Below are 25,717 nucleotides of genomic sequence, written 5' to 3'. Positions count from 1 at the left end.
TTGGTTTAGCTCAAAACCCCATGGAGCTCCTGAAACCAGAAAGAGAAGATATTCTTTCTTTTCCTCTATTCTTCCCTCCCTCCCTCCCTCCCTTCCTTCCTCCCCTGTAAACATGCAGTCTGTCCTGCACAGTGTTCCCTGGGCTAGAGGCTGTGATGTCACGGGGGGTATGACAGGATGGACCTGCATGCATGGATCTCACAGAGTGCAGCGACGTCCATCAACCTAAATTCCCCTTCCGAGATTAGTTCCCATTTGTGAATTCAAGTTTATGTTTGCCCTCATTCAGTTCTAGGAGCCTGTCTAAAAAGCCAACCTCGTGTTTTTTTTTTTTTTTTCTTTTAATGATTTCAAGCATCAAAGGGTTTCCCAAGTAAAAAGAAATGCAGCGGAAAGACTGTTTTGGTCAAGAAGGATAAATGCCAGAGAATGTTTTTGATTGGAAACACAGACCTGTGTGACTGTCACGCAGGCCCACATTGGCGCCTGGGCTTCTGGTCTGCTTGCTGTCATGCATGTGTCCTTGCTCTAGACCCCCAAATCTGCGGTTCTAAACCATTGCTAGTTGGGGAGCTTGGATGAGTGAGCCAAAAAGCCAGGTCATCTCTAACTGGATGCAGGGACCTCCCGGGACTGGCTTTGGGTTTCTGGCCTGTGAGCAGTGCTTTCTCTTCTGGCTTCTAGAAGCCCCCTAGCAGGAGAGACCAGACACCAATCACCATTCGCTCATTGCTACCATCCCTGATAAAAGTCCTGCATGATGTCAGACTCCAGAACCCCCTCTCCTTTCTTCTGGCTGAGAAAATTGTTCGTTATCTGGTTATATCAGAGTGGGAGTGTGTGGCCAAGGGAGAACCGATGAGGTTTGGGCTCTAGTTTAAAAATCTGGAAATTGGGAGTTCCCTGGTTGTTCGGTGATTAGGAGTCGGTGCTTGCACTGCCGTGGCCCGGCTTCAATCTCTGGCCGGGGAACTAAGATCCCGGCTTGTGGCCAAAAAAAAAGAAAGAAAAGATAAAAGAGACTGGAAATAGACTGAAGTCAGTGGGCGTTCGGCAGGAAAAGAAAGCGGGACCTACCAGCCAAGAGGTCTGCTCTAGTCCTGGTTTGTCTGCTGAGGAACGGCATCCCTCTTCTTCTCTGGAAGGACTAGACATGTCTTCAAGCCCCCCCCCCCCAGCTTCGTGAGTCCTGTTTGCAAAGGCTCCGTCTCAGCACCCCAGGCCCGCGCTTGCCCCCCCACTCCTGCCAAGTGCGCAGCAACACGGGCACTGTCTTCCTCCACCTCCAAGGGAACTTCTGAGAATTTCAAGCTGACCAGCTGTGGGTCCAGACCAGCTGCCTCCTTGTGGTTCGTGAGGACAGTACACATGGGCCTCTTTGTTTGCTTAAATCTCTGGTGGGGTTTGGCCAAGAAACCCGACCGGGAGGTAGAATGTTCCCAAATGCCAACCAGCAGGGAAATGAACAAAAACAGGGGCTCGAGGCCGTATCTCTGGCGACAGCCGTGCTCACGTGGCATTTGTCGGCAGGTGATTAGGACGACTTGGGATGGAAAGCTAAGCCCTGCCCCCCATTTCCGCCCATCTTTAATTGAGGAGTGGTTTGAAGGGACAGGCTCTGGAACGCATAGTGGACCAGTCACTAGCCTGGGGCCGGCTTATTGAGTGAACTCAGGCCTCCTCTGACATCTCTTTTCCATCTGTGGAGTGGGGACGATGGTGGTGCAGGGAGGTTAGCAGATGGTCCCTAAGGCCCCTGCAGGCTGGAGCCTTTGGGGACTCTACCCTGGGTCAGGAAGGATAGTCGGGGACTCCAGCTCTGCCGGGCGACCCCCCAGCCAGGGTCAGCGTGAGTCAGGACAGGCGTTTGGCCGATGTGACAGGATACCCGAGAAGGCGGAATCAGACCAGAATCGGACCTGGGGCTTTGTGGAGGCACAAATAATTAATGAGGAGGGAAGGACCCAGCTGGGGGAGGGAAGGAGGCCGGGAGGGAAGGGCCAGGCACCTCCTTGGCCTCATACTCAGACTTGCCAGAGGGTGGCGCTGTAGGACAAGCAGCTGAGGAAACCTGCTGAGAGCCACCCCAGTGTGGCCCGGGAGTACACAGAGGCTGGGGAGACTCCAGGAGAGGGTGCAGGTGTGTTCCCAGGGCATCTGTCACAACCCCCTCGAGTCCCACAGCGCGCGGTCTGCCTGCTTCTGAGGCAAGAAGCAATCGGATAGACAAAAGAGATGTCCCGACGCTTTTTCTGACCAAGTCCATATTCTCCCCCTTGGCCCAGTCCTTGGAAAAGCAGGCCTGGAGGGACCACTGAGCAGGGGGGCACCTTGCTCGTTGCCATAGCAGAATCGCTCACTCTTCTGTGGATAGAGCCTAACTTCAGGTCCTTCAGGAAATTCTGTGTCCTGACGTGTCACCCCCCACCCTTCCCACAGGGGATTTCAGAACAAAAGAGTGGGTTCAAGTCCAAATATCTTGACCTTCTCGATGCATCTGGACACAAAGGCTTTGAGCATCCTGCCCTCTGCCCTGGACCCCTCACAGAGTTCCGGCTGTCCCTTTGCAGTGTGCTTTATTAAAAAGAAGAAAAGAATAATTCGCATTCATCTATTGCGTAAACGTGCCAGATCCTGTGCTAATCACATTACACACATTCTTTTTTTTAAATAAATGTATTTAATTATTATTATTTTTTATTTTTTGGCTGCGTTGGGTCTTCGTTGCTGTGTGGGCTCTCTCTAGTTGCGGCGAGCGGGGGCCACTCCTCGTTGCTGTGCACATGCGTCTCATTGCGGTGGCTTCTTCTGCTGCAGAGCACGGGCTCTAGGCGCACGGGCCCCAGTAATTGTGGCTCGCGGGCTCTAGAGTGCAGGCCCAGTAGTTGTGGCGCACGGGCCTAGTTGCTCCGTGGCATGTGGGATCCTCCCGGACCAGGGCTCGAACCTGCGTCCCCTGCACTGGCAGACGGACTCTCAACCACTGTGCCACCAGGAAGCCCTATACACATTCTTTTTTTTTAAATTTTTTTTTTTTATTCTTTCTTTCTTTATTTTTTTTCCTATACACATTCTTGAATGTAATCATTATCTAATTTCACTTGATGAAAACTGTGGGTGTGTCAGGGTCCTGTTTCACAGATGAGGCACAGAGTGGTTAGGACACTTTCTTGGGGTCACACAGAAATTACTTAGTGGAGCTGGGTTTCATGCCCTTGAACGGCTGCCTGCTCAGTGGCCAGGCCCCTCAGGCTCGGCCCTGCTCCCTCACCGGGGTCGCTCCCCCCGGGGGTCAGAAGGCTGCAGGGTGGCTTTAACAAAGACCAGTAGGGATGCTTGTCTGGTTCGTGGGGTGGGAGGGGAATTTTAGGCCCTTAGGATGGGGTGGGGTCTGTCAAGGCCCCCCACTGAACCAGATTCCTGAGGGGTTGGTAATGTGTGTGGCATTTTTATGGAATTAGCTTCTAAGGAGCTGCAGTGAGTGTGTGCGTTGGGAGTGGGGAGGCTGCTCAGGAAACTCGCTCAGATCTGTGGTCACCAGACTCGGTGTGTCTCCCGGCCTAGGCTGATGGACGGTCCCCGCCAGGTCCTCAGCCTGTGGCTCAGGCAGCGGGTCATTCCACAGGCCCTTAGGTCTGGGCCCTGGGCCCTTAGACGCCTGATCCCATGCCACTTACCTTCTAGAAGAGGAGACAGGCAATAAACAAGGGCTCATTGCTTTGTCGAGAATAACACAGGCTGGTGTGGGCTTAACTGAGGGTTACTCCAGGGAAGGCCCTTTGAGTGGGGGCTCGTTCATATCTTTCTCTTTTTCGGCCACACTGCACGGCTTGCGGGGTCTCAGTTCCCCGACCAGGGACTGAACCCAGGCCACGGCAGTGAAAGCCTGGAATCCTAACCACTAGGCCACCAGGGAACTCCCTGAGTGGGCGACTTGGCTTTTGAGCGAAGATCTAAATGACAAGAAGGGGTGGGCTGGTGACAAGCTGTGGAGAAGGGATTGTGGGCAGAAGCAGGAAGGTGGTTCAGGAACCTACTGCAGGTCTCCAGAGAGATGATGGGGGCTCGGAGAGACGGGATGAATCAGGGTATTTTTGGAAGTAACGTCGATGGGCTTGTTGATGGATTGGATGAGAGCGTGAAGGAAACAGAGTCGTGAATGTTTTCGTCTTCAGCATCTGGGTGGTCTCAAGCATGAGATGGGAAAAAAGGAGGGAGGAGCGAGTTTGGCGGAAAGAAATCCAGAGTTTTGTCTTGGCTGTGTTGGATTGAGATGAATGCCGGATGCTTGAGTGGAGACATCCGGGGAGCAGCTGGATAAATGAGTGTGGCATTCTAGGAGGGCTGTGGGTTGAAGGTCAGCGATGGGCTTTGCACAGGTGCTGTCGCGATGTCTTGGAGGTCAGCTCCCTTAAAGAGTCTGAGGTCTGTTCTTACACTGCTCATAGGTTTACTAGCTTTCAAATAAAGGCACAGGAGGAAGATGACAAAGAGCACTTTTAATTTAAAATAGATCAGTATCTAATTTGTGGGGAGAAGCCAAAGGACCTGCAGAAAGATTGAGGTGCAAAGTGCCCCAGCCTGGGTGCTTTCAGCCCCGGAAGTCTCTCTCTTTTGGGAGGGGGTGGGGTGACCTTCCAAGGTCAGTGCCTGTGGAGGAGCCCATCTGGGCCCAGCACTGAGGAGGTGAGGGCCGCTCTGAGTAAGGAACGTGGGCTCTTCCTGCCCTCAAAGGTCCCAGAGAGATGGTATTGCCGTGGAGAGATATCAGGAATCCCAAAAGGAACCATTAAAACTCATGTTTGGAATATGAAAGGAGGGCTTTCGAAGCACGGCGCTGTCACGCTTTCTGCAGCAAATACATGCGTTGTTCTTAACACTTGAGGGCAGAGCCTCAGAATCGCCCCTTAGCCTGGAGTCTAAAATCTGCCTTGGATTTTGGGTTTCTCTTATCAGGTGAGGGCTTGAGAAGAGAGGGTGGGGGGCCTGCAGGAGGAGGGCGGTCCCTAAGTGGAGGGTCACTGGGGCTTAAGGGAAGCGAGTGTGGCTAACTAAAGAGGGGGCTCTTACCAAAAACGATCAAACTAAGACCTGAATCTGAGGTTCTGGCCGAGGCAGAGCCGCAGAACAATGGGGGACTGTCTTATGTTAGTTGGGGCAAGAAAGGTGAGTCCTTCAGGGAATTTTCTACTGTGTCGAGAAGGCTTTAGGGGTGGGTGTAGTTGCCCATCCGCAGGGTTCCCTGGCGCACGGCACACTCTTCCCGGTTGGCTTTGAAGGCTCTCTGGCGATGGGCCTCGGTGGGGAAGGTATCGAGACGGGCACCCACCTGTGGACAGAGGGAGAGCGGGTCAGTGGGCATGAGTGCTCGGGGGCTCGGCCTGGGGGCTCCCCTTCCTTCCCTGGCCCGCCCCCTACTTCCATCTTAGAGTCATAATAAAAATCGCTGTCAGAGGGAAAGAAGTGAAGGGAAAGTGCTGTCCTGGTGCTGGGGGGTAAAGTGAGGGGTGACATGGGACGGGGTGTGAGAGCAGGGCTGCCCGGTGCCCTTGTTTGTCCTTTTGTCCAGCTCGTTGCCGGGAGGACGTGTACATGATAAATATCGCCTGCCGGGGACTGGGGTCCCCCGTGCAGTGGGACCTCACAGCCAGCATCATCCTTCACGTGCTGATTCTCCACCATTAAAACCCCAAACAAGCCGCCCTCTCCAAGGGGGGGCTTCCTGGCACGGTTGGCGCTCCGTCACCGCGGGACCATCTGAGGCCACCCCGCACTCCAGGGGCCAACACTCAGTTGCGCCAGAACCAGACCCAGATTCAAGGAGTGGGGGGCCTCTGTCGTTAAAATTTTATGCAATCGGTATTTTGGCCTGCCCTTGCCTCTCAAGAAATGGTGGTGAGTGGAAACCTCTCCTGTCTCCTGGGTCTGTTACACCACCTCCAAATGCCAGAGAATTCCCGTAAAATGGCATTTCTCTTTTAGGATCACTAAGGGAGGCACGGGGTAGAAAGGGTTCAACCTTGCTTGTTTATTTATGCAGCTGTTCATTCATTCATTCACTCGCCCGTTCAAGCCACACGTATTAACTGAGCACAGCTCTGTGCCAGGCACTGGGGTACCGCAATGAATGCGAGGGACTCACTCTTCCCGGGGGAGGGGGGGCAGACGTGGGCGATGGTTACACAGCTGTTTCATGAGAATCAGTGCAGTGATGGGGGCGTCAGTAGCACAGGTAGGTGGGTTTAACCCTCCCTGGAGTCAGGGGCCTCTCTGGGGAACAAGGGGAGGCTCGTAGGATGAGCAGGGCTTTCCCAGGCTAAGGGGGCCACGTGCGTGCTGGCCTTGGGGCGCCCCGCAGCTCAAGTCCACAAGGCGACATGGTGGCCCAGATGAGGGTCCGCAGGAGCAGCTGAAGGCTCTGCTTCAAGATACGGCAGGACCCATGGCCAGGATGGCCACAGGCTCTGGTGCAGGACCAGGCCAGGGGTGCCCTCACCACCAGGGGGGACGGGGTTAGCTGAGACCACAGAGCTGCAGGCAGCCTTCCCGTGATGAAAGGTGAGAGAAAAGAAAAACTGGGAGAGGATAAGGTATTAAAAGGAAGTAGAGGGAAAACTTGTAGGGAACGTCTCTGTGCTTGGCCTCCCACACTCTGGCCCCCATGGGAGGAGCGCAGGGGCCTGGGGGGAGGTCATGACCCTTAACCAGAGCTTGTGGCCCAAAGTGGTTTCCTGACAGCAGAAAACGCAGAGCTGACGTGGCCTCCCTCCAGACCCCATCATACCCACCCCCCACAGTCCAAGGTCTGGGCCACGGCTTAGGGTCAGTGAGACCCAGACCTCAGGTCCAGGGGGCCATGCTTGCCATCAGGGGAGAGCAGGCACATCAGGCCACAGGAGGGCACAACAGAATCCGACCTGACCATGTTCATTTTACAGGTGAGGAAACTGAGGCCCGGAGCAGAGTTTGGTCCAGGGTTGGCCCCAGAGGGAATCAGTGGCAGAGAAAATCTGCCTTAGCACCCACTCCCCACTCACTAACTCCTGGGCACTAAGTTCTAGACTCCTTCTGGAATATTCTGCCTTAGCTGCCACTCATGCTGTGTCAGGGGAGTGGGGGGACTCCCTGAACCTCCCTCATGGGGTGAAAAGGGGGTTGGGGGCTGCAAATGCTTATTAGAAACCCATAAAAAAAATCAAATGGTGATAAGTAGATTGGGTTAGTTATTCCGGGACATAAAACTGCATCCTTCACTCTCTGGGGGGTGTGGAGACCCTGGAGACCCTGCAGAAAGCCAGGACCCTCTCCTCTGGGAAAGTAAGTACCCACAAGTCCTAACGTACAAACAGCACAAGAGATTCATGGACCCTTTGCAAGTGTGGCGGCATTTCTGGGAGCCATCCCAGCTCCGGCCTCAGGTTTCGGGTTTCTGGGATATACGTCAGGATCATCTGGGGCTCTTGTCACCGGGGCAGGGCCTGAGGCCAAGCCCAAAGCTCCGAGTCCACCCGGGAAGGCCCTTCCTACAGTCACCGAAGCCCCACCCAGACCCAGGCTCCATGCCTGGTGTCAGCTCATTTCAATCAGTCATACCACGATCTTGTTCTCAGCTCAATCTCCAGTTGCAGAAAAATTGCCAGGTGGCCTCACAGAAGTTATTGAGGAGAGAGAAGTTCCAATACACTGTGCAGGAGGAAAGTAACCATAAACAAGAGGCCTTTTCCAAGGTACATCTTGTATCCCCTCCAGCAAGGGGTGGGGATTTTTACACAGTGACATGATTTTCCTGACACCCGTGCTTCCCGGAAGGCAGATAGAGATGCTCGGTGAGGCCTCCTGGGTACCCCGGCTGATTTAGATGCCCAGCCGCCTGGGCCTCTTAGACCTCCATGGTCATCTGTAGCATTCAGAGTGGCAATAGTTCTGTCCCTAGGGCCCGGCCACCAGTCATTCTTAACAGGGAAGCACAGCTCTGCAAGACCACATCTCTGCAACTCTACACGTCCCTCTGTGGCTCTGGTAAAGGGTTGAATGGTGACCTCCCCCCAAAAGCTACATCCACATTCTAACCCCGGAACCTGTGAATGTGACCTTGTTTGTAAAAAGGGTCTCTGTAGATGTAATTAAGGGTCTTGTAATGAGAACAGCCCAAATATTCAGGTGGGCTCTACATCCAATGACAAGCATCCTTGTAAGAGACAGAAGACACAGACAGAGGAGAAGTCCACCTGACGACAGAGCCGTAGGTTGGAGTGACGCAGCCAGAGCTTGGGGACGCCAGGAGCCACCAGTAGCTGGAAAAGGCAAGAAAGCCTTCTCCCCTAGAACCTTCAGCGGCAGTGTGCCCCTGCTGACACCTGGGTTTTCTCCCCTAGAACCTTCAGCGGCAGTGTGACCCTGCTGACACCTGGATTTTGGAGTTCTGGCCTCCAGAGCTGTTGGAGAATAAATTTCTATTCTTTAAACCACTATGTGTTTGGTAGTTTGTTAGGGCAGCCTTGGGAAACAAATGCAGCCCTCGAGCCATTCCCTGAGTAGTTCAGCACGCAGGAATGCTGGGTGGTGCTGACGGTGGGTGGTGCTGGTGGCAGCAGGCTCAGAACTCACTCTCATCTCCTGAGGAGGTGGAGGACCCAGGCCGTAGGGCTGCTCAGCTTAGAGGTAATCAGGTTAAAACCAGCACACAAATAAAAGAGAACCCTAGGAAATATTTCCTTTTCTGCAATCTCCCATTACTTAGAAACTTTGTCAAGGAAGAAATATTCATTCATCTATCCGTCTGAAAAAGTATTTATTAAGCACCTGTGTGCCAGGGATGGTGAAGAGCCGCCCCCTTTGTACTTTGGCATATTCCCAGCTCCATTTTCCCCTGGTTTTCCAAAGGGGTGTTTTGGGCATAGGAGGTTCACCCCAGTGACTGCCCACACACATTCTGACACCTACTATGTTCTCAGCAGCGCTGGGCTGACGTGCGGGAGGCCAGCGTGTCTTATGTGGTCTCCGATGTCGCTGGAGTCCCATTCCTGCTGGACTCTTGTGGAGTTAAGTCCTCCCTGGGGTGGATCCAGGGGAGGTTAGGTGAGTGTCCAGCCCCAGAGCCCTAAGAGGTGGGGTCTGCACCTGCCCTGTTCCCTGAGGACATCCAGTGCCTGACATGGGGCCTGGCATTCAGGAAGTGTTGAAACAAAGTTGGAAGAGTGAACAAATGATGGAATGAATGAATGAGACAGTGAAGGAAGGAGGAGGGCAGAACTCACCTGGCCTCAGGTGGTCAAGGAAGGCTTCTCAGGCCAGGTGGGCCTGGAAGGATTGGGATGAGGGAGGTGGAAGGGAGGTACGGCAGGGGAAATGGTGTCAGCAGAAGGAGAAGAGGGGTCGTGTGTGAATCTGGAGGTGAAAACCGAAGGAGATGCTTAGTTGCTGGGGCTGGTCGACTCTCCTGAGAGCTAACTCAAGCAAGAGCCTACCCCCTGCGCTCATGAGATTGTCCTTTAGAAAGAGAAGGGAAAGGGGGCCTATTCTGTACCCATGAAATCCGCAGAGCCCCAAGCAGAACATGGGAGTCCACGGAGAGGGGCGTTCCAGCTTTCAGAATGCCAAGAAGCAGGCGCCCTTCTGCCGCATTTGTTCCGGAGGCTGGCGACTGGGACCCTCAGGCTGTTACAGTAACAGACCTGCCGTTTGTCAGGTGCAGTGCACTTATTTCACACAAGCCGCAGAGTATCCAGACGTTGTCTCCATTTTACAGATGGGGAAACAGGGGCCCCAAAAGGTTAAGTCACTTGCCCCAGGTCTCAGAGACCCAGAGCCGTGGGACTCCTGGCCCCAGGTCTTTACCGATAATCTCTACTGTCTTAATAAATGCTCAGGAAATGAGGCAAGTGAGAGGCACTGCTGGGAACGGTGTGGCTCCCATCCTGCACGCACGCATGCACGCACGCACACACGCACACACGCACGCACGCACGCACGCTCTCTCCTCCTAAAATAGCGGCTCAGCCAGAGATGAGGGTCCTAATTACAAGTCAGGCCTCAAGCGCTTGTGGTCACGACCCTGTGGACCCCCGGAGTCAAAGGATGAAGAGCTGTGGAGCAAAGAATTCCTTCTGAGATGCTTCTAAATTAAGCCATCTGCAGTCTGTCTCCGCCTGGAGCTAAGAAATTGTAACGGCTTTGGCAGGAGACAGCTCTGCTGAATGGAGCTGAGTCGCTCTTAGGTCAGTGCAGGTAAATAAGAGGTGAGCGCCACCGGCCCACCAGCAGCCCTGGGAGCAGGACGGGCGGGGTGGCGAAGTGCAGACCGGGTGCCCGCACTGCACAGTACACCCTGGGGATACGCTGGTGAATAAGGCAGACCCACACGGGCCCTGCAAGATGGCCTGGGAGGTGGCCGCTGAACACATTAGACGTGTAATTGTTGAATGATAATTTAATACGACTGTGGACTGGGGAATTCTAACTCCATCCGGGGCGCAGGAAGTTCTTTCTGGAGAGGATGGGAGAGCTCTCCAGGGGAAGAGGAAGGCAAAAATGTCCTAGGATGGGAGGGAACAGCCCAAACCCTGAGCAAATTTGGGCAAATGGGAGGGAATGAAAGCCAGTCAGTGTGACTGGGGGACAAAGATGAGGAACCAGAGGAGGTGGGCGACTGGCACACCTTAAAAAAGATTTGCATCCAGCACTCGTCCTAGGATCGTAATCCCCTCCCTGGATAACACCCTTTGCCTCTCTGCAGCCAGACTGGAATAAAAGAAGATTCCCAGAAACCTGGGGTTGGGAGAGACCTCGGAGATCACTGAATCCAACTCTCCCATGATACAGATGGAAAACCCAAGACCCAAAGGTGGGAAGCGATTTTCCCAGGGTCTCCGTGGTCCCGGGCAGAGCTGACACTAGCATTGCCTTTTCCTGAGGTCCACGCCCTGCCCACTGTGGGCCGCACGCCGCCTCAGGGGATCTAGGTTCCTGGATCCCAGTTCCCAATTCATCTGAAAGCATCTGTGCTTTTCTGATCTACTTAAAACGAGCCAACTTTTCATCTGATTGATGCCCTTAATGGTGCCTTTGACATTTCATTAATTTTGCTCTTGACTTCCTGGTTTCCTTCTTTGAAGTTTCTCTGTTGTTCTTTTTCTAGCATCTAGAGTTGTCTGCTTAGCTATAATTACCTTTTAATCTTTCTTCTTTTTTTTCTAGTATTAACATTTATACAACATAGCATTGGCAACTGTGTTTCCCTCTACATTTTCTTTTATCTCATCTCACAAGTTTTGAGTTACCTTTATTTTTGTTTGGTTCTCTTTTCATCTAATCTCTATCAAATTTCTGTTTGGATTTCTCCTTTGGTCCTGAAGTTATTTATAAATATGGTTTTATATTTCCAGGCAATTTTGTTAGTTACGTTTGTGACCAATTTCTAATTTAATTTCTTTGGTGCCAAAGTGATCTGCATGAATCAGACCTTTTGGTATTTGTTGAGTTTTTATGCTTGTTTGAGAAGTCTGATCCACTTTTGACAGAAAATCGCTGCATGGAATAAACTGGTGCCGCTATAGAGAAGGTGCCCATGTGATCTGGGTTAGGGGATAAGGTGTGACCCTTGCCCTTTCATCTATGTGCTCATTATTTCACTTATTGAATACTTACTGAGTACCCACTGTGTACCAGACTCTACACTAGGTACCATGATTCAGGGAGAATTTAGAAAGCCTCTACTGTCATAGAGCCAGGAAACTAGTAATAAAAGTATGATCACACAACTAATTATTCGCTTATAGTTGTGCTAACTATTTATTTATTTCTTTGGCGGTGTGGGATCTTAGTTCCCCGACCAGGGATTGAACCCTCACCCCCTGCAGTGGAAGCACTGAGTCTTAACCACTAGACCGCCAGGGAAGTCCAGTTGTGCTGACTATTAAAAGAAGTACCAGATTCTGTAAGAGCTTATAATACAGAGAATTAAAAACTCAGACTTTGGGGCCAGAGGAGACTTCCCGAGGAAATAACATAGAAGCAGAGACTTGAAGGATAAGGTGGGGATGAGGTGAGGGTGAAAGGGGTGCTGCAGTCCCACGGCGACCAAAAAAAAACAGGCAGAAGGGATGAACAGGGCAGGTCACGGAGGGGAAATCTGAAGGCCAGCAAACACGGGGAAAGGGGCTCAGCCTAAAGTATGTGATCAGGGAACAAAGCAAGAAATACCATTTCTCGCCCATCAGATTGGTAATCATAGTCATAAGTCCGACAGTAGAAATGGGAACTTTCATACACTGTTAGTGACGGTGCTCATTGGTACAACCACTTGGAGAGAGATTTGGCTTTAGCTAGAAAGGCTGGAGCCTATGAACCCACGAGTCCATGTTTAGGTACATACCCTGGAGAGACCTTCAAAAAGGTCCACCAAGCGATGCGTACAAGAATCCTCGTTATAACATGATACAAAATCCTGGAAACGACCACACGCCCAGCAGTGGGGACTGGATATACTGAAGGTGGTGAATTCATGCAGTGGAATAATCGGCCTCAGTTAACATGACCGCTCTAGAGAGGGCCTGTCCGACGAAAATGAACAATTCAGTCGCTCTGTCACGCAAACCGCGTTCCAGGGGCTTCATAAACCCGTGTGCCCACGTGGGCTACTGCATTGAGCAGGGCAGCTGCAGAACACGCCCATCGTCACAGAAAGTTCTGTGGAACAGGGCTGCTCCAGGCCCAGCTGAGCCAAAAACACAATGTTGCATGGGAAAATTTCATTTACAGATGGAACGTAAGCGTGATGCCATTTACGTGAAAAACGTAAAACCTACAAAACGATCCCCTGTGTTGTGCAAGCCTGTGCATGAACCTAGTTAAACGGAAAAAAAAATGGGAGGAAGGAACGTGCCCGGAAGTCATGCCTGGCGTTGCCTCTGGGAGGGAGGGGGTGACAACAGGGAAGCAGAGGGTGCTTGGGTTTTATCTGTAAGGGAGTATCGCCTTTTTGTCTTTTTAAGATGAAAACACAAGAGGTGATTTTCAAACTGCGTTTTGGAGAAGTGACACAGGGCCAGAGGTCTCTCCCCCCACACACCTGCAATTGAGAAACAGTTCCTCTGTTTTACGAGAGCTGTTTGTTGGAGATTTGTGTTTGATTCCATTTGAATCCGGAGTTTTGCTGCCAAAAGGAGTGTCACCACCAGTGGCGTGTGACTTTGGCTGTGCCCCCCAGCGGGAGGAACCCACCCACCAGTCAGGTTCACAAACTGAGCAGCTTTCCCATGATCCTCCCGACGGGGCAGCCGGGCCAGCTGCTATCCAGACCTCTCTCATGAGCCTCACCGTGGTCCCCCCACTGGACCCCAAGCCCTCCAGTGCCAAGTCTGGGGGCCGAGAAGGCAAAAAGGTAGGATCTGAGGAAAAAATAGCCGGATTTAAAAAAAAAAAAAATCCTCCAAAGAGCTAAAAAAAAAAAAAAATGACAGCTATAGAGATTTTAGTTTAGTTTTTTTTTAAGTGACAACCGCTCAGGTGACTGGGAGAGATTTTGCTTTAAAAGATTGAGGGGCTGTCTCCTCTAATGAGAGGTACTTGAAAATTATGGATCAGTCCCAGGTCAGTAATTTCTGCCAAGCTCGGGCAGCTGGAGGTCAGAGGCCCCGTAGAACACAAATCCATGCAGGATGTCGGCGGGCACGGTGGGTCCTGGGCTCTGATGTAGCAGGTCTGTCGTGTAAGTAATTAACGAGGGTGGCAGTCTCTCCTGAGACATCTGGTCCCCTAAATTGTTATTCTGCTACCGGCTCCAATTTCTCTGTGGTCCAAAAATAGACGCAGCAAGGACACAGGGCCTGACCCGCCCTGCTGACACATGCTGTGTTTTCAAAGAACATCCAAACCCGGGCTTAGAAAAACAAACATCCTGCCTGCCCACAAGGTCTAACGTGGGACCTCGGGGTACCGTGTCAGGTGAAGGGGGGAGAGTGACGGCCCCCAGGTGAGGGCTGGGGGTACCACCCTCACTTGACAAGAGAGGAAACTGATTCTCAGGATGGTTAAGACACTGGCTCAAGGAGACCCAGCTACCAAGCGGCAAAGCCAGACCTGGGAACCAGGTTTCTGCTCCACTGACTGTGGAGTTCTTGAGGCTTACTGCGGCAGAAGAAAAGAGAGTCATGCGTGTCTTTGAACATAAGAATCGTTTTGCTATTTCTAGAAGCCAAACAGTATCTCTAGATCATTCCCAAGGATTAGCTAAGGCTAGTCAGCGGCAGTTGAGATCAAAATTGAACAATGAACCTGCTTGCCAGATGCTGGTAGATAAATAATAGGGTAATACCAAGGCGGGGTGTTTGAATTTTCCAAAAAACTCCAGGTTGGTGCCCACCTCTGCTTCTTCAGTGTCTACGTTTAATAGGCTGCAGGTAAGCGAGAGTCATAACAGCTCACTGGGGAGGCTGGGGACACACAAGACCCTCCCTCACCATCTGAGGCTATTTCTCGGTGCCAATTATCCCCCTGTTCAAGGCTCCAACAACAGAATCTGGGCGATGAGTACTCGTCTGACTCAGGTGGGCTATTTTTTTTTCAAGTTTTTTTTTTTTTTTTAAACAGCTCTGCTGAGATAAAATTTACCCTTTTAAAGTGTATAAATCCTTGCTGTACATCTGAAACTAACAGAACATTGTAAATCAAGTATACTCCAATATAAAATAAAGTTAAAATTTAAAAAAAGGAAAAAAAAATTTTATGAATATTTTCATAATCCCCCAAAGAAACCTTGTACCCTTTGGAATCACTCCCCATTTCCCTCCTCCTGGCCCCTGGCAACAACTATTCTACTTTTTCTCTCTGGATTTGCCTGTTCCGGACATTTCCTAATGATGAAATCATACAGTGCATGGTCTTCGGTGACTGATTTCTTTCACTCAACATAACACATCCTCAAGGTCCATCCGTGCTGTAGCGTGTTTCACTATTTAATTCCTTTTTATTGCTGAGTAATATTCTACTGTACGGTCTACCGCATTTTGTTTATCCATTCATCAGTTGATGGACACTTGGGTTATTTCCCCTTTTTGGCTATTATGAATAACGATGCTAGGGACATTCGTGTACAGGTTTTTGCATGGATGTGTGTTTTCATTTCTCTTGAGTATACACCTAAGAGCAGAATTGCTGGGTCACATGGAAACCCTGGGTTTAGCCTTTTGGGGAACTGTCACAGTGTTTTCCAAAGTGGCTGCACAATTTTTTAATTCTCACCAGCAGTGTATTAGTGTTCTGATTTCTGTGTCCTTGCAAACACTTGTTATTATCTTTTTTTTATTACAGCCATCCTAGTTCTTGGGTACGAAGCCGTATCTCACTGAGGTTTTGATTTTCATCCCCCTAATGACTGATGACTTTGGGCATCTTCCATGTGTGTATTGATGATTTGTGTCCATCTTCTTTGGAGAAATATCTATTCATGTCCTTTGACCACTTAAAAATGTGGGTTACTTTTTCATTACTGAGTTGTAAGAGTAATATTTATATTCATAGATGCAAGTCCCTTATGGGATATCTGATTTGCAAATATTTTCTCCTCTTCTGGGGGTTGTCTTTTCACTTTCTTGATAGCATCATTTGAAGCACCGAAGGTTTTCATTCTGATGAAGTCCAATGTATCTATTTTCCTTTGGTGGATTATATTTTATTTCCTTTTACATAAAAATCATCTTGATGTAGCATAAAAAGGCAAGGACTTTTAGGATCCTTAGCAGTTTATTTAAATGGCCCCTCTAAGGCAGGGATGGCAAGTAGGCTGCCCTTCCCGTGATGGTGGCTGATGCCCATGTTCTGTCATAAAATATTCTCAGGCTGAATCTAGGCTTGTGAAAAAGTGTGCGGTGATTGATTAGCAAGGTCTGCCATGGGCGTGGAAGGGAGAGGGTGCCCCGTATTTGCTCTAAGAGGATCAGAACAGAGTCTCCCACGGTAACAAGGAGGAACAAAGACTCAGAACCCCTGGGAGAAGACATCCATGGGTTCACCTGCCCTTAACTGTCTCTCTCCCTCTTCAGGCAACCTCGGGGCACCCTCACCTGGGAAGACCAGTGGGTAGGTTAGAGTGAGGGGAGAACACAGGGAATGAAAGAGGGGAGTTGGAGCAGCCAGCGTGGACTCCCTGGAGTCTTGTTATTTATAGAGCGGCCCCCATTTGGCGTGGGTGCAGGAGCCGAATAAAGACTAACACACGCTCCCATAGTCATCCCACAGGGGACGATAATACGTGCCACTTAGAAAAAATCGGTTCTGCTTTTTTAAAAACATTAAATCCTCATTTAGGATGCAGGGCGGAGAGAAAAACCTTGCTGGTGATGGCTTTCAATGGGGCCTGTAAGAAAAGAGTGAGTTCCCTGTGATGAGGTCTTGAGTGTAGCCCTAAAACCGTCCTCAGGACCACGTCTACCTCAGCCCATCCTTTTGCCCAGCACGTCTGGCCCTGGCTGGGCTGTCGCCCCCAGGTTCTGGGAGTCCACCGGCCTCGAGGCGCCTCCACCAGAGCTCCACCTGGGAGGCCCCGAAGCCGTCGAACCATCCGTCCTCCCTGCTTTGCATCCTGCGTTCTCTTTGAAACACCTCAGCCCGAGAAGGATGTCAAGCCAGTAGCTGGTGTGTGGGACCCAAATGCAACTAAGGGAGAGAAAGACCCCTTCCCGTTTCCCCGTCTCCACTTCAGAGCCCCGTCCAACACACACACACACACACACACACACACACACACACACGCACACGCACCCCAGGATGCAAATGATAACCGCACAGCCATCACTTGTGAAGCTTGACAGAAAATAATGAGAAACACTAAATCTTTTATAAGGTCAACACTCGCCTTAGCCGAGCAGCTGTCAAACAAGAAAAGAATTTAGCGCCGGAGCCACGAAACTTCCATCGGCTCATTAAGCCCAACAGGGCCCGGGCCTGGCGTGGCGGAGGAGACGCGGGGCCTTCCGTTTTGTGTCAGTAATTTGCAGTGGAGAAGGAAGAAGAAACAGCCAGCGCCAAAGGGGCCTGGGGGGCGGCTGGGGAATCGTTAGTGCGCCAGGAGCGGCCTCAGCTCCTAATTGGAAGCATTGGGCATTATCAACGGAGGATTTGCCTCAGTTCCCTGACAGCTCGTGGGCCCAAAATGATCGCCCACTTGTCAGTGTAAAAGACCATTAAAAACAAACCATTTTGATTTAATTGGAGGCGGTGCACCATGGGGCCGGGTGAGGACGCTCGGCAGGCCTGCTCACCCAAGCTGCGGCCCCTTCTCCCTCGGTGATGGGCCCGGGGGCTGGGCTGGGGGGAATGTGTGTTTTTCCAGACTTTTCGGCTTTCAAAAACCGTCTGAGGAAGGAGTGAATGGGAGACAGGAGGAGGCTTCACAGCGAGGCAGCGAGGGCTGTTTTCAATGGGGTTGTCAGCAAAAGCACCGTGACAAGCGGAGCTGCCAGGAAGGGGTGGGGGAAGGTCTCCCCTTTCCTTTTCAGAGCCCAGATGATGGGCACCGGCTGGCATTATTCTTCTGGGAGGTGGCCCAGAGGCTTTCGGCTGGAGGGGCTCAGCCCGCGAGGGGGCAGTGGGCGGTTCCAGCGGGATGCTTCGCCCGCTCACCCCACTTAGAAATATCAGGGTATGGAGGGTCACGCTGGACTCTAAACTCCAATGGACAGCAGGCCTTCTTTTACTTTAATGGACTTCTCTTATTTTAAACTCAAGGAAGAGCTAAGGAGGGGGTTAGGGAAGGAGATGTGTTGATGGAGAACCTTTGTGAATGGGGTGGGCCCCAGAGGCTTGGGCGCTCACCCCATGGAGGCCGCAGTGATGATGATGCCTGCTTGAGAATTCCTCATCGTCTCAGAAAGAGGAGGCCACTGGCTGTAAATATTAACCCAAACTCCCGATGCGGGCGGGGGCCTCCGAGCACACGGAGCATCTATCTGCTTGTAGCTTTTGAGTCAGAGGGTAGACTCCCCGACGCCGCGGACTCTATGTTCTCCATGTTGATACGCAGTATCGTGCTAGCTGTGGGTACTTGATAAATATTAATTGGTGCCTGCCAGACCTCAGAGAGGGCTATATATTTGTATATTAATCTCACCCCCGTCCCACAAGCGGCGATCTCATTTGCTGCCTACTGCTTCCCCGTCAAGACAATGCCTGCGGGAGCGCGCACGGCGCTGGAGAGCGTCTTCGGCAGAGCGAGGGGGAGACGCACCAGCCGATCTCTTCATAAACTTCTACTGTTCATTGTGATGAAGGATCAAGCTGGGAGGAGACACCAGATCCCTGGCGAGCATCAAATTCCAGAGTTTCAAATTTTGCTGCCGAAGTTAGACAATGGGGATTCCTTAATTACTTTCTCTGGAAATTTACCTGACAGTGCTTTCCCAGGTAGCACAAGGTGGTTATCCAGGCGCTCAGTTCCTCAGCTGACAGAGTCTTTGATTTTGTGCTTGGCTGCAAATTAAGTCCTTTGCTGAGCCGTCCGTGCAGTGCCCGTCAGTGCCGTATCACTTATTCATTTTGGCTGTTGAACAACTCCTGTGTTGCTGCCAGGGAAGCCGGGGACATACTCGGCTGTGCCGTGTCCATGGCCCATTGGGGTGGGATACACTGTGGTGGGGCTTGGTGTCGTCTTTCCCCTTTTCTCTTATTAGAATAATGAGCAGGAAGAATTTTTTTCCAGTATCCTTTAAGAAGGAGCAGACTCTTTCTGTGGTTGACAAGGCTGACCCTGTCATGCCACAGATAGGGATATTAGAGTTAGGTGTCCTCAACTAGACAGCAAGGATGCTGATGCCATGTTCCAGACACTGTTCTGGGGAAATGCCAACAGACAGGGGACCTTACTCGACTGTTAGGGGCGCCCTGTGGACATTCAACAAATCCTGGGTGGATGGATGGATGGATGGATGGTTTAGGAACCTGGGATAAGGCAACAGAGCCCTTAGAAACGCCTCTGAGATTCAAGCATCCTTAAAGATCCTCTCCATCTCCTTTGCTCAGCTAAATCTCTAAGTATCAATAGAAGAGGGGTTTTATTTTCTGCAATATCTGTACCCACAATTTCGTTCAAAAATATGTAGAAAGGCAGTTCAAGTTGACAAATCTTCTGTGACTGTGGACAAAGGTAGGGAATGCATACCGGGTGGCAGAGGTCACAGCACCTGGGCAATCCACTGTCCCTGCAACACAGGGTCCCACCTATCGACATTCAGAACGCTGCCCCAAGGAACAATCCCGAACCTGGACACTGATGACAAAACAGTGTCTGACCTCAGGTATTTGCAGGGCTATCGCTTAGAAGGGGAAGCATGTGGGCTCCATGGGGCTCCAAAGGGAGAAACACAACCCTGAGGCGGAAGGTTGAAGGAGAGAGAGGAGGCAGACTTGGACTGAACTTGAGAAAGAAGCTGCTGTGGACTGAATCATGTCCCTCTAAAATGCATATGTGAAGCCCTACCCCCCAGTGTGATGGTATTTGGAGGTGGGGCCTTTGAGAGTAGTTAGGCTTGGGTGAGGTCATGAGGGTGGGACCCCCATGATGGGATTAGCGCCGTTTTAGGAAGAGATATCAGAGAGCTTGCTTTCTCTCTCTCTGCCCAGTGAGGTCACAGCGAGAAGTAGCCATCTGTAAGCCAGGAAGAGAGCCTCATCAGATCCTGACCTGTTCAACAGACGACAGCTTGCCTCCAATAGGACGTTTCTTTCTGAAGCCCCAACCTGCTTTATGGCAAATGTATGAAAGGGCACAGCCTGCGTTGGGGAACGTGTGCTTTAACCATATCTGTGTAGGAGGAATTGACATTGACCCAGGGAGCTGGGGAGCTGCTTGTTGAAAACGCAGCCTTGGTGGCTACCCCAGACCCACTGGATCGGGGTCCTGGGTGGGGCCCTGGAATCTGCATTTTAAACCTCTCCTCAGAGGACCCCAGGCACAGCCAAGTCTGAGAACCATTCATCTAGAGGAGCAGAGGGCAAAGCCCCGTCCAACCCAGAGGTGTTACTGCTCCGTGACCTTCCCCTGGCCAGGCCCGAGCCAAGTGCTTTGCACGCACAGTTCACTTGATGCCCACTTTACAGATGCAGATGCAGAGGCGGGCCCGAGGCAGGATGGCACCTGGCGCATCTGTGTGGTTTACGAGCCCACAGGCTAGGCCCTCCTGCTGGGCTCTGTCTCTGCCTCAGGCCTTTTGATACAGCAAGCCTGACCCCCCACCCCCCTCCATCAATGGCCTCTTTCCTCTTTAGCCTTGGGGCCAAGCTGCCATCTAAAAGATGCTCCGGCGTTTTGTCAAAGTCTAAAGGCTAGCGGGGCAGTGGCGAGTTTCGTTTATTGCGAGGGCTTAAGTCAGCCAGAGCAGGGCTGGCCACGACCCTCTGGACACCTATAAACACCCGAGCTCCTGACCGCCCTTCTCTTTCCTTCCCAGGTCCTGCATTTAGCCCCCACTGGCCCGTGACCTCAGTTGCAGGTCCTTGGTATTTATCGACTCTTCCAGGGCCTGAGGCCTGGAGGCAGCCAGCCAGAGGGCTCAGCCACCACCCGACACTTGTTAACTGTGACCCTTGGGGCGCGTGACTTGAAGCCTCCAAGCTTTGGTTTCTGTGAGCACTGACACCAAACGAGACCATCCATCGAGGCACCCAGCCTGGCCTCTGAGAGGCACTTGGGATGTGTGAGCTGTCGGGTGTGGCTTTTGTGCTGTCATCTGGGGGCGCCGTCTTCTTGGACGCCCTTCCCTCTGCACCTCCAGCCAGTGGACTTTGGTCCAACTACTGACATTGTTTGCACTGCTAAGGCATCATTTCCCATGCTCTCTTTGAGGAGAAGAAGGGAAGAAGCCAAGAAAACATCCCCATCATCTTCCTTCCTCTCCGACGTGTTATGTTCTCTGATGCCCACGAACTTTGCATCTCTGAGGGAAACCAGGGAGACTCTGTGTGTTGCATGCGACTTGTAGATATGAGGATACCGGCCTCTGGATTCATCTCGCCTGCACTTCTGACAAACCTCAGTTTGAATAAACCTTGACTTTATCCAAGTAGATCATCGAGTGTTGTTTATCTGCGGGACCCTCCTGCTGGCCACGTGCCAGGCGGCTTGGACCCCATCGCTCCTGCAGCCTCGGTGCCTGGCGACAGAGGCTGACAAGTGGGGACATGTGGAAAGGAGGGAGACGTGGAGGAAGTCATTCCAGAGGTGGCAGACGTTAACCCGAACTCCTTCTTAAGCCCGGGAGATTCTCTTTAGATCATGGGGGATTTATTCTCTTGGGGATGAGCTGGGAGAAGCAGTTGGGGACCTGGCAAGTCCTATCAACTCCCAAAACTCAACATGAGATTCTAGCTATCTCCAGAGATTAGAAATAGATGCCTGATGTCAAAACAAGCCGTCTTAGTCTATTTTCTGGTTGATTTTCGACACGAAATTGGAAATATTTTCACACCCAGTGGGGGGTGAAGTGCTTTCTGGATTAAACTGAAAATTCCCAGGGGTGCCCGACAGATTATGGGAACAGCCAGGCTGGGGGTGCCCAGGTTCAGGGCTGTTTTGTTACAAGTGCCAGCTCCCACATCCCACAGGATGCCTGCCACCTCCCTCCATGACCCGGGTTCCCTCGGACTTCAAGATTTCTCCAGCTGCACCAGAAACTTTGCCGCCATCTCCTCTCCCCACCCCGCCCCCCTCCCCGGCCCCTTTTCCTCTTGTCCCCACCCCCAGAGCTTCAGCTCACTGGGATTTTGAGCAGCAATGTCACCTCGTGAGCAGGTGCCTAAAAATTCTGTCTCTCCGAGGTGCCGGATTATGTAAAACCAATTAAGCCCCTGCTTTTATTCCTTCCGCGAGTCAGCCCTTCTGCATACTGATCTGACTTATTAGGGGAGGGGGGAATCTGTATTTAGGGAAGAAATGTCAAGAGCATCAGAGCCTCTGAATCATTCTTCCTATTGCCCCGTGTGCTCTCAGTGTCCTACACGGCAACCTGGGAAGATTCTTATTCTGAGGCAACAGACCGACGGGATTCTTAAAATACATCACTGGTGCAGGGACCTCAGGGAGGGGAGGGGCAGTCCATCTGGAATCTGCCCTTCCTGGGTCTGGAAGGAGTGACTTTGGGGCTTGAGACACCCGTGCAGAGAACGGTCCATCTTTAGTTGAACCGTGCGGGCCCTTTGGAGAGGTGGCGGCAGCAGGGTGGACGGGCTGAGAGCCCGCCCTGGGGCTTTAACAGAGAGCTAACTTTCCAGCCAGCTATGATTTGTAAGAGAGCTTAAAGGTGGGAAAGAAAATCCTTTTCTTAGATTCACAGCTTTCACTAATCAGCTGCGTCTCTGGGCGTCACTGCTTGGCTGACTGCTGACGTTTTTTCCCCTACCGTCTCCTGTTCTATTAGTGAGTCAGGGGCCCAGGAGACCCGAGGCAGGGTTAGTCTTCCACAAAGAGAGGAGTCTGATCCCAGCGTTCAGAGCACAAGAGCTTGTAAATCAAACTGTTAGCTTAATAGCTTGGGCCATTATTCTAAAGCAGTGGGGCTGAACCCAAAAGCCAAATGAAAATATAGTCAATTTGTTCATACTTTAGTGACTGAATGACTATGTAATGTCGGTGGGTATCGGGGCTGTAGAGGAAAGGTGAGGGCTTGCAGGGAGAGGAGGAGTGTTCGGGTTGAAGTGGAGACCCCGAGATGCTTGGGCAAACCCCCCTCTAAAATGGATCTTGGGTCTCCAATTATAACATGGACTTCGCCGTAGAGATCCAGACTCCGCAAGTCAGCCGCTTTCACGACTGGGGCTGAGCGCCAGCCTCTAACCTTTATGTCTGATGGAAACTGAACAGGAGAAACCAGGCTTGGCCGGCAGCACGGGGAGTGCTCGGTGAGTCGTAGGGACGAACAGGGCTGAAAGGGGCTTGAGCACAGGGACAGGCACCCTGGGGAAGGATGTAGAGTCCCCATCCTTTAAAAACATTGAAAAAAAAAAAAACCTTACTGGTTTTGTAAAAGTTACAGGAACTCATTATAAAGATGGAAACAATGCAGAGAAGAGCATCAGAGAAAGTAAAACAGTCTCCAGCTCACCCCCGGGATCCCAGCTGCCGCTACTCGGGGCCTCTCCTTCCGGACGTCTGTCCTGGAGCATAGACCCCCCTGTGTGGTGTATGTGTGCCTTCATGCAGACGGGGTCACGCAGCACAGGTTCTTTCCCCCAATAATATGTGGGGAAATTATTATGAAAGTGGGGAAAGATGATTAAAGTGTCGATGAGTACAGACTGATGTCAATATTTTCAGTGGCTGTATAATATTTCATGACGTTGTATATTATCTCTGCGATATCTGTGTAATATCTCCCAACACGTACCTAAGCCATTACTTGCCTGCGATGTCCAGCCTTTCACCACCGTCAGTGCTGCTGTAAATATTTAGGGGCACCCGCCCCCCCGTCTTTGGGCCGTTATCACTGGCAGTCTTTTTGTAAAGAGGGATAAACTGTCTGTTTTTCCTGATTTCATACCAGGAGACCATAGAATATATGGTTCTGATTGGGTCACTTTTGAGAGCAGAGGGGGTGCTGTTACTTAGTCTGCCTCCCAACCAGACCCAAGGAGGGCTGTCCTGGGTGAGCTGGGGTGCCCTGTCCCTCCCCACCCCCAGCCGGGGACACAAAAGGCAGAACAGGGTGGACCAACCCGAGTCCGCAATCGTGCTGTCGCGGTTCTCGTTGTGGGCAGTCATCCCCACCCCCAAACTCGGGGCTGCCAGCTCAGGTTGACGTCTCCCCAGCATTTCAGGCTGTGAGAACTGGACGCCTAGGGCTGGAGCTTCTCCAGACTTCCCCGTCTAGTGGCCCACCTGCTCAGTTACCTGTCCGCCCGTCCGTCTGTCCACCTCACTTGTTGCCTGTCGCCAGCAGCCCTACAGTAGTATATGGTCAGTGCTGAGAACAGGGTCTGACATAAAGGTGCTCAGAGATAAGATTTGTGAATGAATGAATGAATGAGTGAGTGAGTGAATGAATGATCAGATAAGATTTGTGAATGAATGAATGAGTGAGTGAGTGAGTGAATGAATGATCAGATAAGATTTGTGAATGAATGAATGAGTGAGTGAGTGAGTGAATGAATGATCAGATAAGATTTGTGAATGAATGAATGAGTGAGTGAATGAATGATCACCAGGACCACCCTCGTGGCAGCCGCCACTTATTGGTAGCTTGATAAGGGCCAGGCGCTCTGCTAAACACTGTACACGTATTCTCATCGAACAGCCCTGCCAGGGGAGCCTCACTGGTCCACTTGACCGAAGAGGAAACGGGGCCTTGGACAGGTCAAGCCACGTGACAGGTCAGGAATGGCAGGGTCACCACGTGGCCCGGGTCTGGAGTCACGCGCACACAGACATACAGCGCTGCCCCCTCCTCCCTTCCCACTGGCGCCCAGCACGCCTTGCGGAGGGGGGCGCAGAGAAAGCCCGGCCACCAGGCACAGAGGGTGTGGCCCCAGGCCCAGGGGTCCCCCCACTCAGGAACGAGGCAATGAGTTCATGTCCTGTCCCCGAAATGAGAACCTGTCCCAGTTCACTCTGGGTTCGGTGTCTGCGGCCTCCGCGAGACCCCGTGCCTCACGCCACATGGCTCCTTGGTCATGGAAACTTGGGTTGGAAGAGACCCTCAAGAACGAGTGTTCCCCCCTCATTTTCAGGTGGGGAAACTGAGCCCCAGGGAGGTCCAGCTGCTGGCCCAGGCCTGGGGGCTGGCTGGCGGCCTGTTATGAACATCCTGGCAGACAGGCCACTCGCCAGCTGTCGGCTAACCCTCCCTCTGGGCACTGGCCCTCACGTGGCGATGGCTGGTCGCACAGACTAGGAGATAGCGCTGGACCCCGTGTGGCCGGACAGGGAACCCTACCGAGGGGTGTCTCTGCCCCTTTCCTTGGTCCCTCTGGGCCCGGATCCGGAGGTGCCCCGCGCGGTGCCGGGTGGGGATGGATGGAAAGCCAGCTTTGCTGAGCGCTCACCCAGCCCGGGAGCGCCCGCGCCCTGCCTGCTGCTTTTCCGTGTGAAAGGTGTTTAATTATTTCTGACAGAGTTCAGCGTAGACATCTGTTCGCGAGCTGGGAGAGTCCATTTAGGTTATCCATCACCGTGACAGATTCCACTTTTTTGGAAGCGCTTTTTCCTTTCATAATGGGGCCGGGTGGGGAAGGGGGGCCGGGCGGATCGGCACAGACACGAGACACAAAGACCCTCCTGGGGCCTCAACAGCAGTAACCCCTGCGGGAGGAGCAGCTCTGGCCACGCCCCTTCCGAGTCCGGACCCCGTCGGCTGCTGCAGCTGGTGGGCCCTGGGACCTTTAGGTTGGGAAGGGGGTTTCATCGGGTCTGTGAAAGGCTTTTAAATTCGTCTGTCCTCCTGGGCTGCACTGGTGATTCATTCGTTCATGCACTCCTTCATTCATCCTTCCCACAGACATTTACTGGCCACCTGCTGGGTGCCAGGCCCTGGGCTGGGCTCCGGGGACACAGTGGAGACAAAACAGACATGTCCTCCTGGGCTCGCACTTTAGGGGGGAAGATGGGCATTGAACAACGAATGGCCCGGTTAAGTAATGAACTGCAATGTGGCTATGTGCCTCAAAGGCCGGCATTCCCTTCTCACAGGGCAAGTTCCTTCCCCTCTCTGAGCCTCAGTCTCCGAGTCAGTAGAAT

At 52.0% G+C, this 25,717-nt stretch overlaps 1 protein-coding gene across 1 annotated transcript in view; it reads right to left on the bottom strand.

The window, feature by feature from the left end:
* Nucleotides 1-4,520: 4,520 nt before the first annotated feature.
* Nucleotides 4,521-25,717, bottom strand: part of CFAP77 (cilia and flagella associated protein 77) — a 136,624-nt gene continuing 115,427 nt past the window's right edge. Inside the window, exon 7 of the mRNA XM_004269070.4 lies at nt 4,521-5,329. Within this exon, the coding sequence (XP_004269118.1) occupies nt 5,207-5,329 (123 nt within the window). The 3' untranslated portion in view covers nt 4,521-5,206. The remainder of the gene's footprint in view (nt 5,330-25,717) is intronic.

The sequence above is a fragment of the Orcinus orca genome, chromosome 6, assembly GCF_937001465.1.
Source record: "Orcinus orca chromosome 6, mOrcOrc1.1, whole genome shotgun sequence".
In the NCBI taxonomy this organism is placed as follows: Eukaryota; Metazoa; Chordata; class Mammalia; order Artiodactyla; family Delphinidae; genus Orcinus; species Orcinus orca.
The sequence above is the reverse complement of the archived record's forward strand: the minus strand, read 5'-3'. Positions and strand labels throughout refer to the sequence as shown.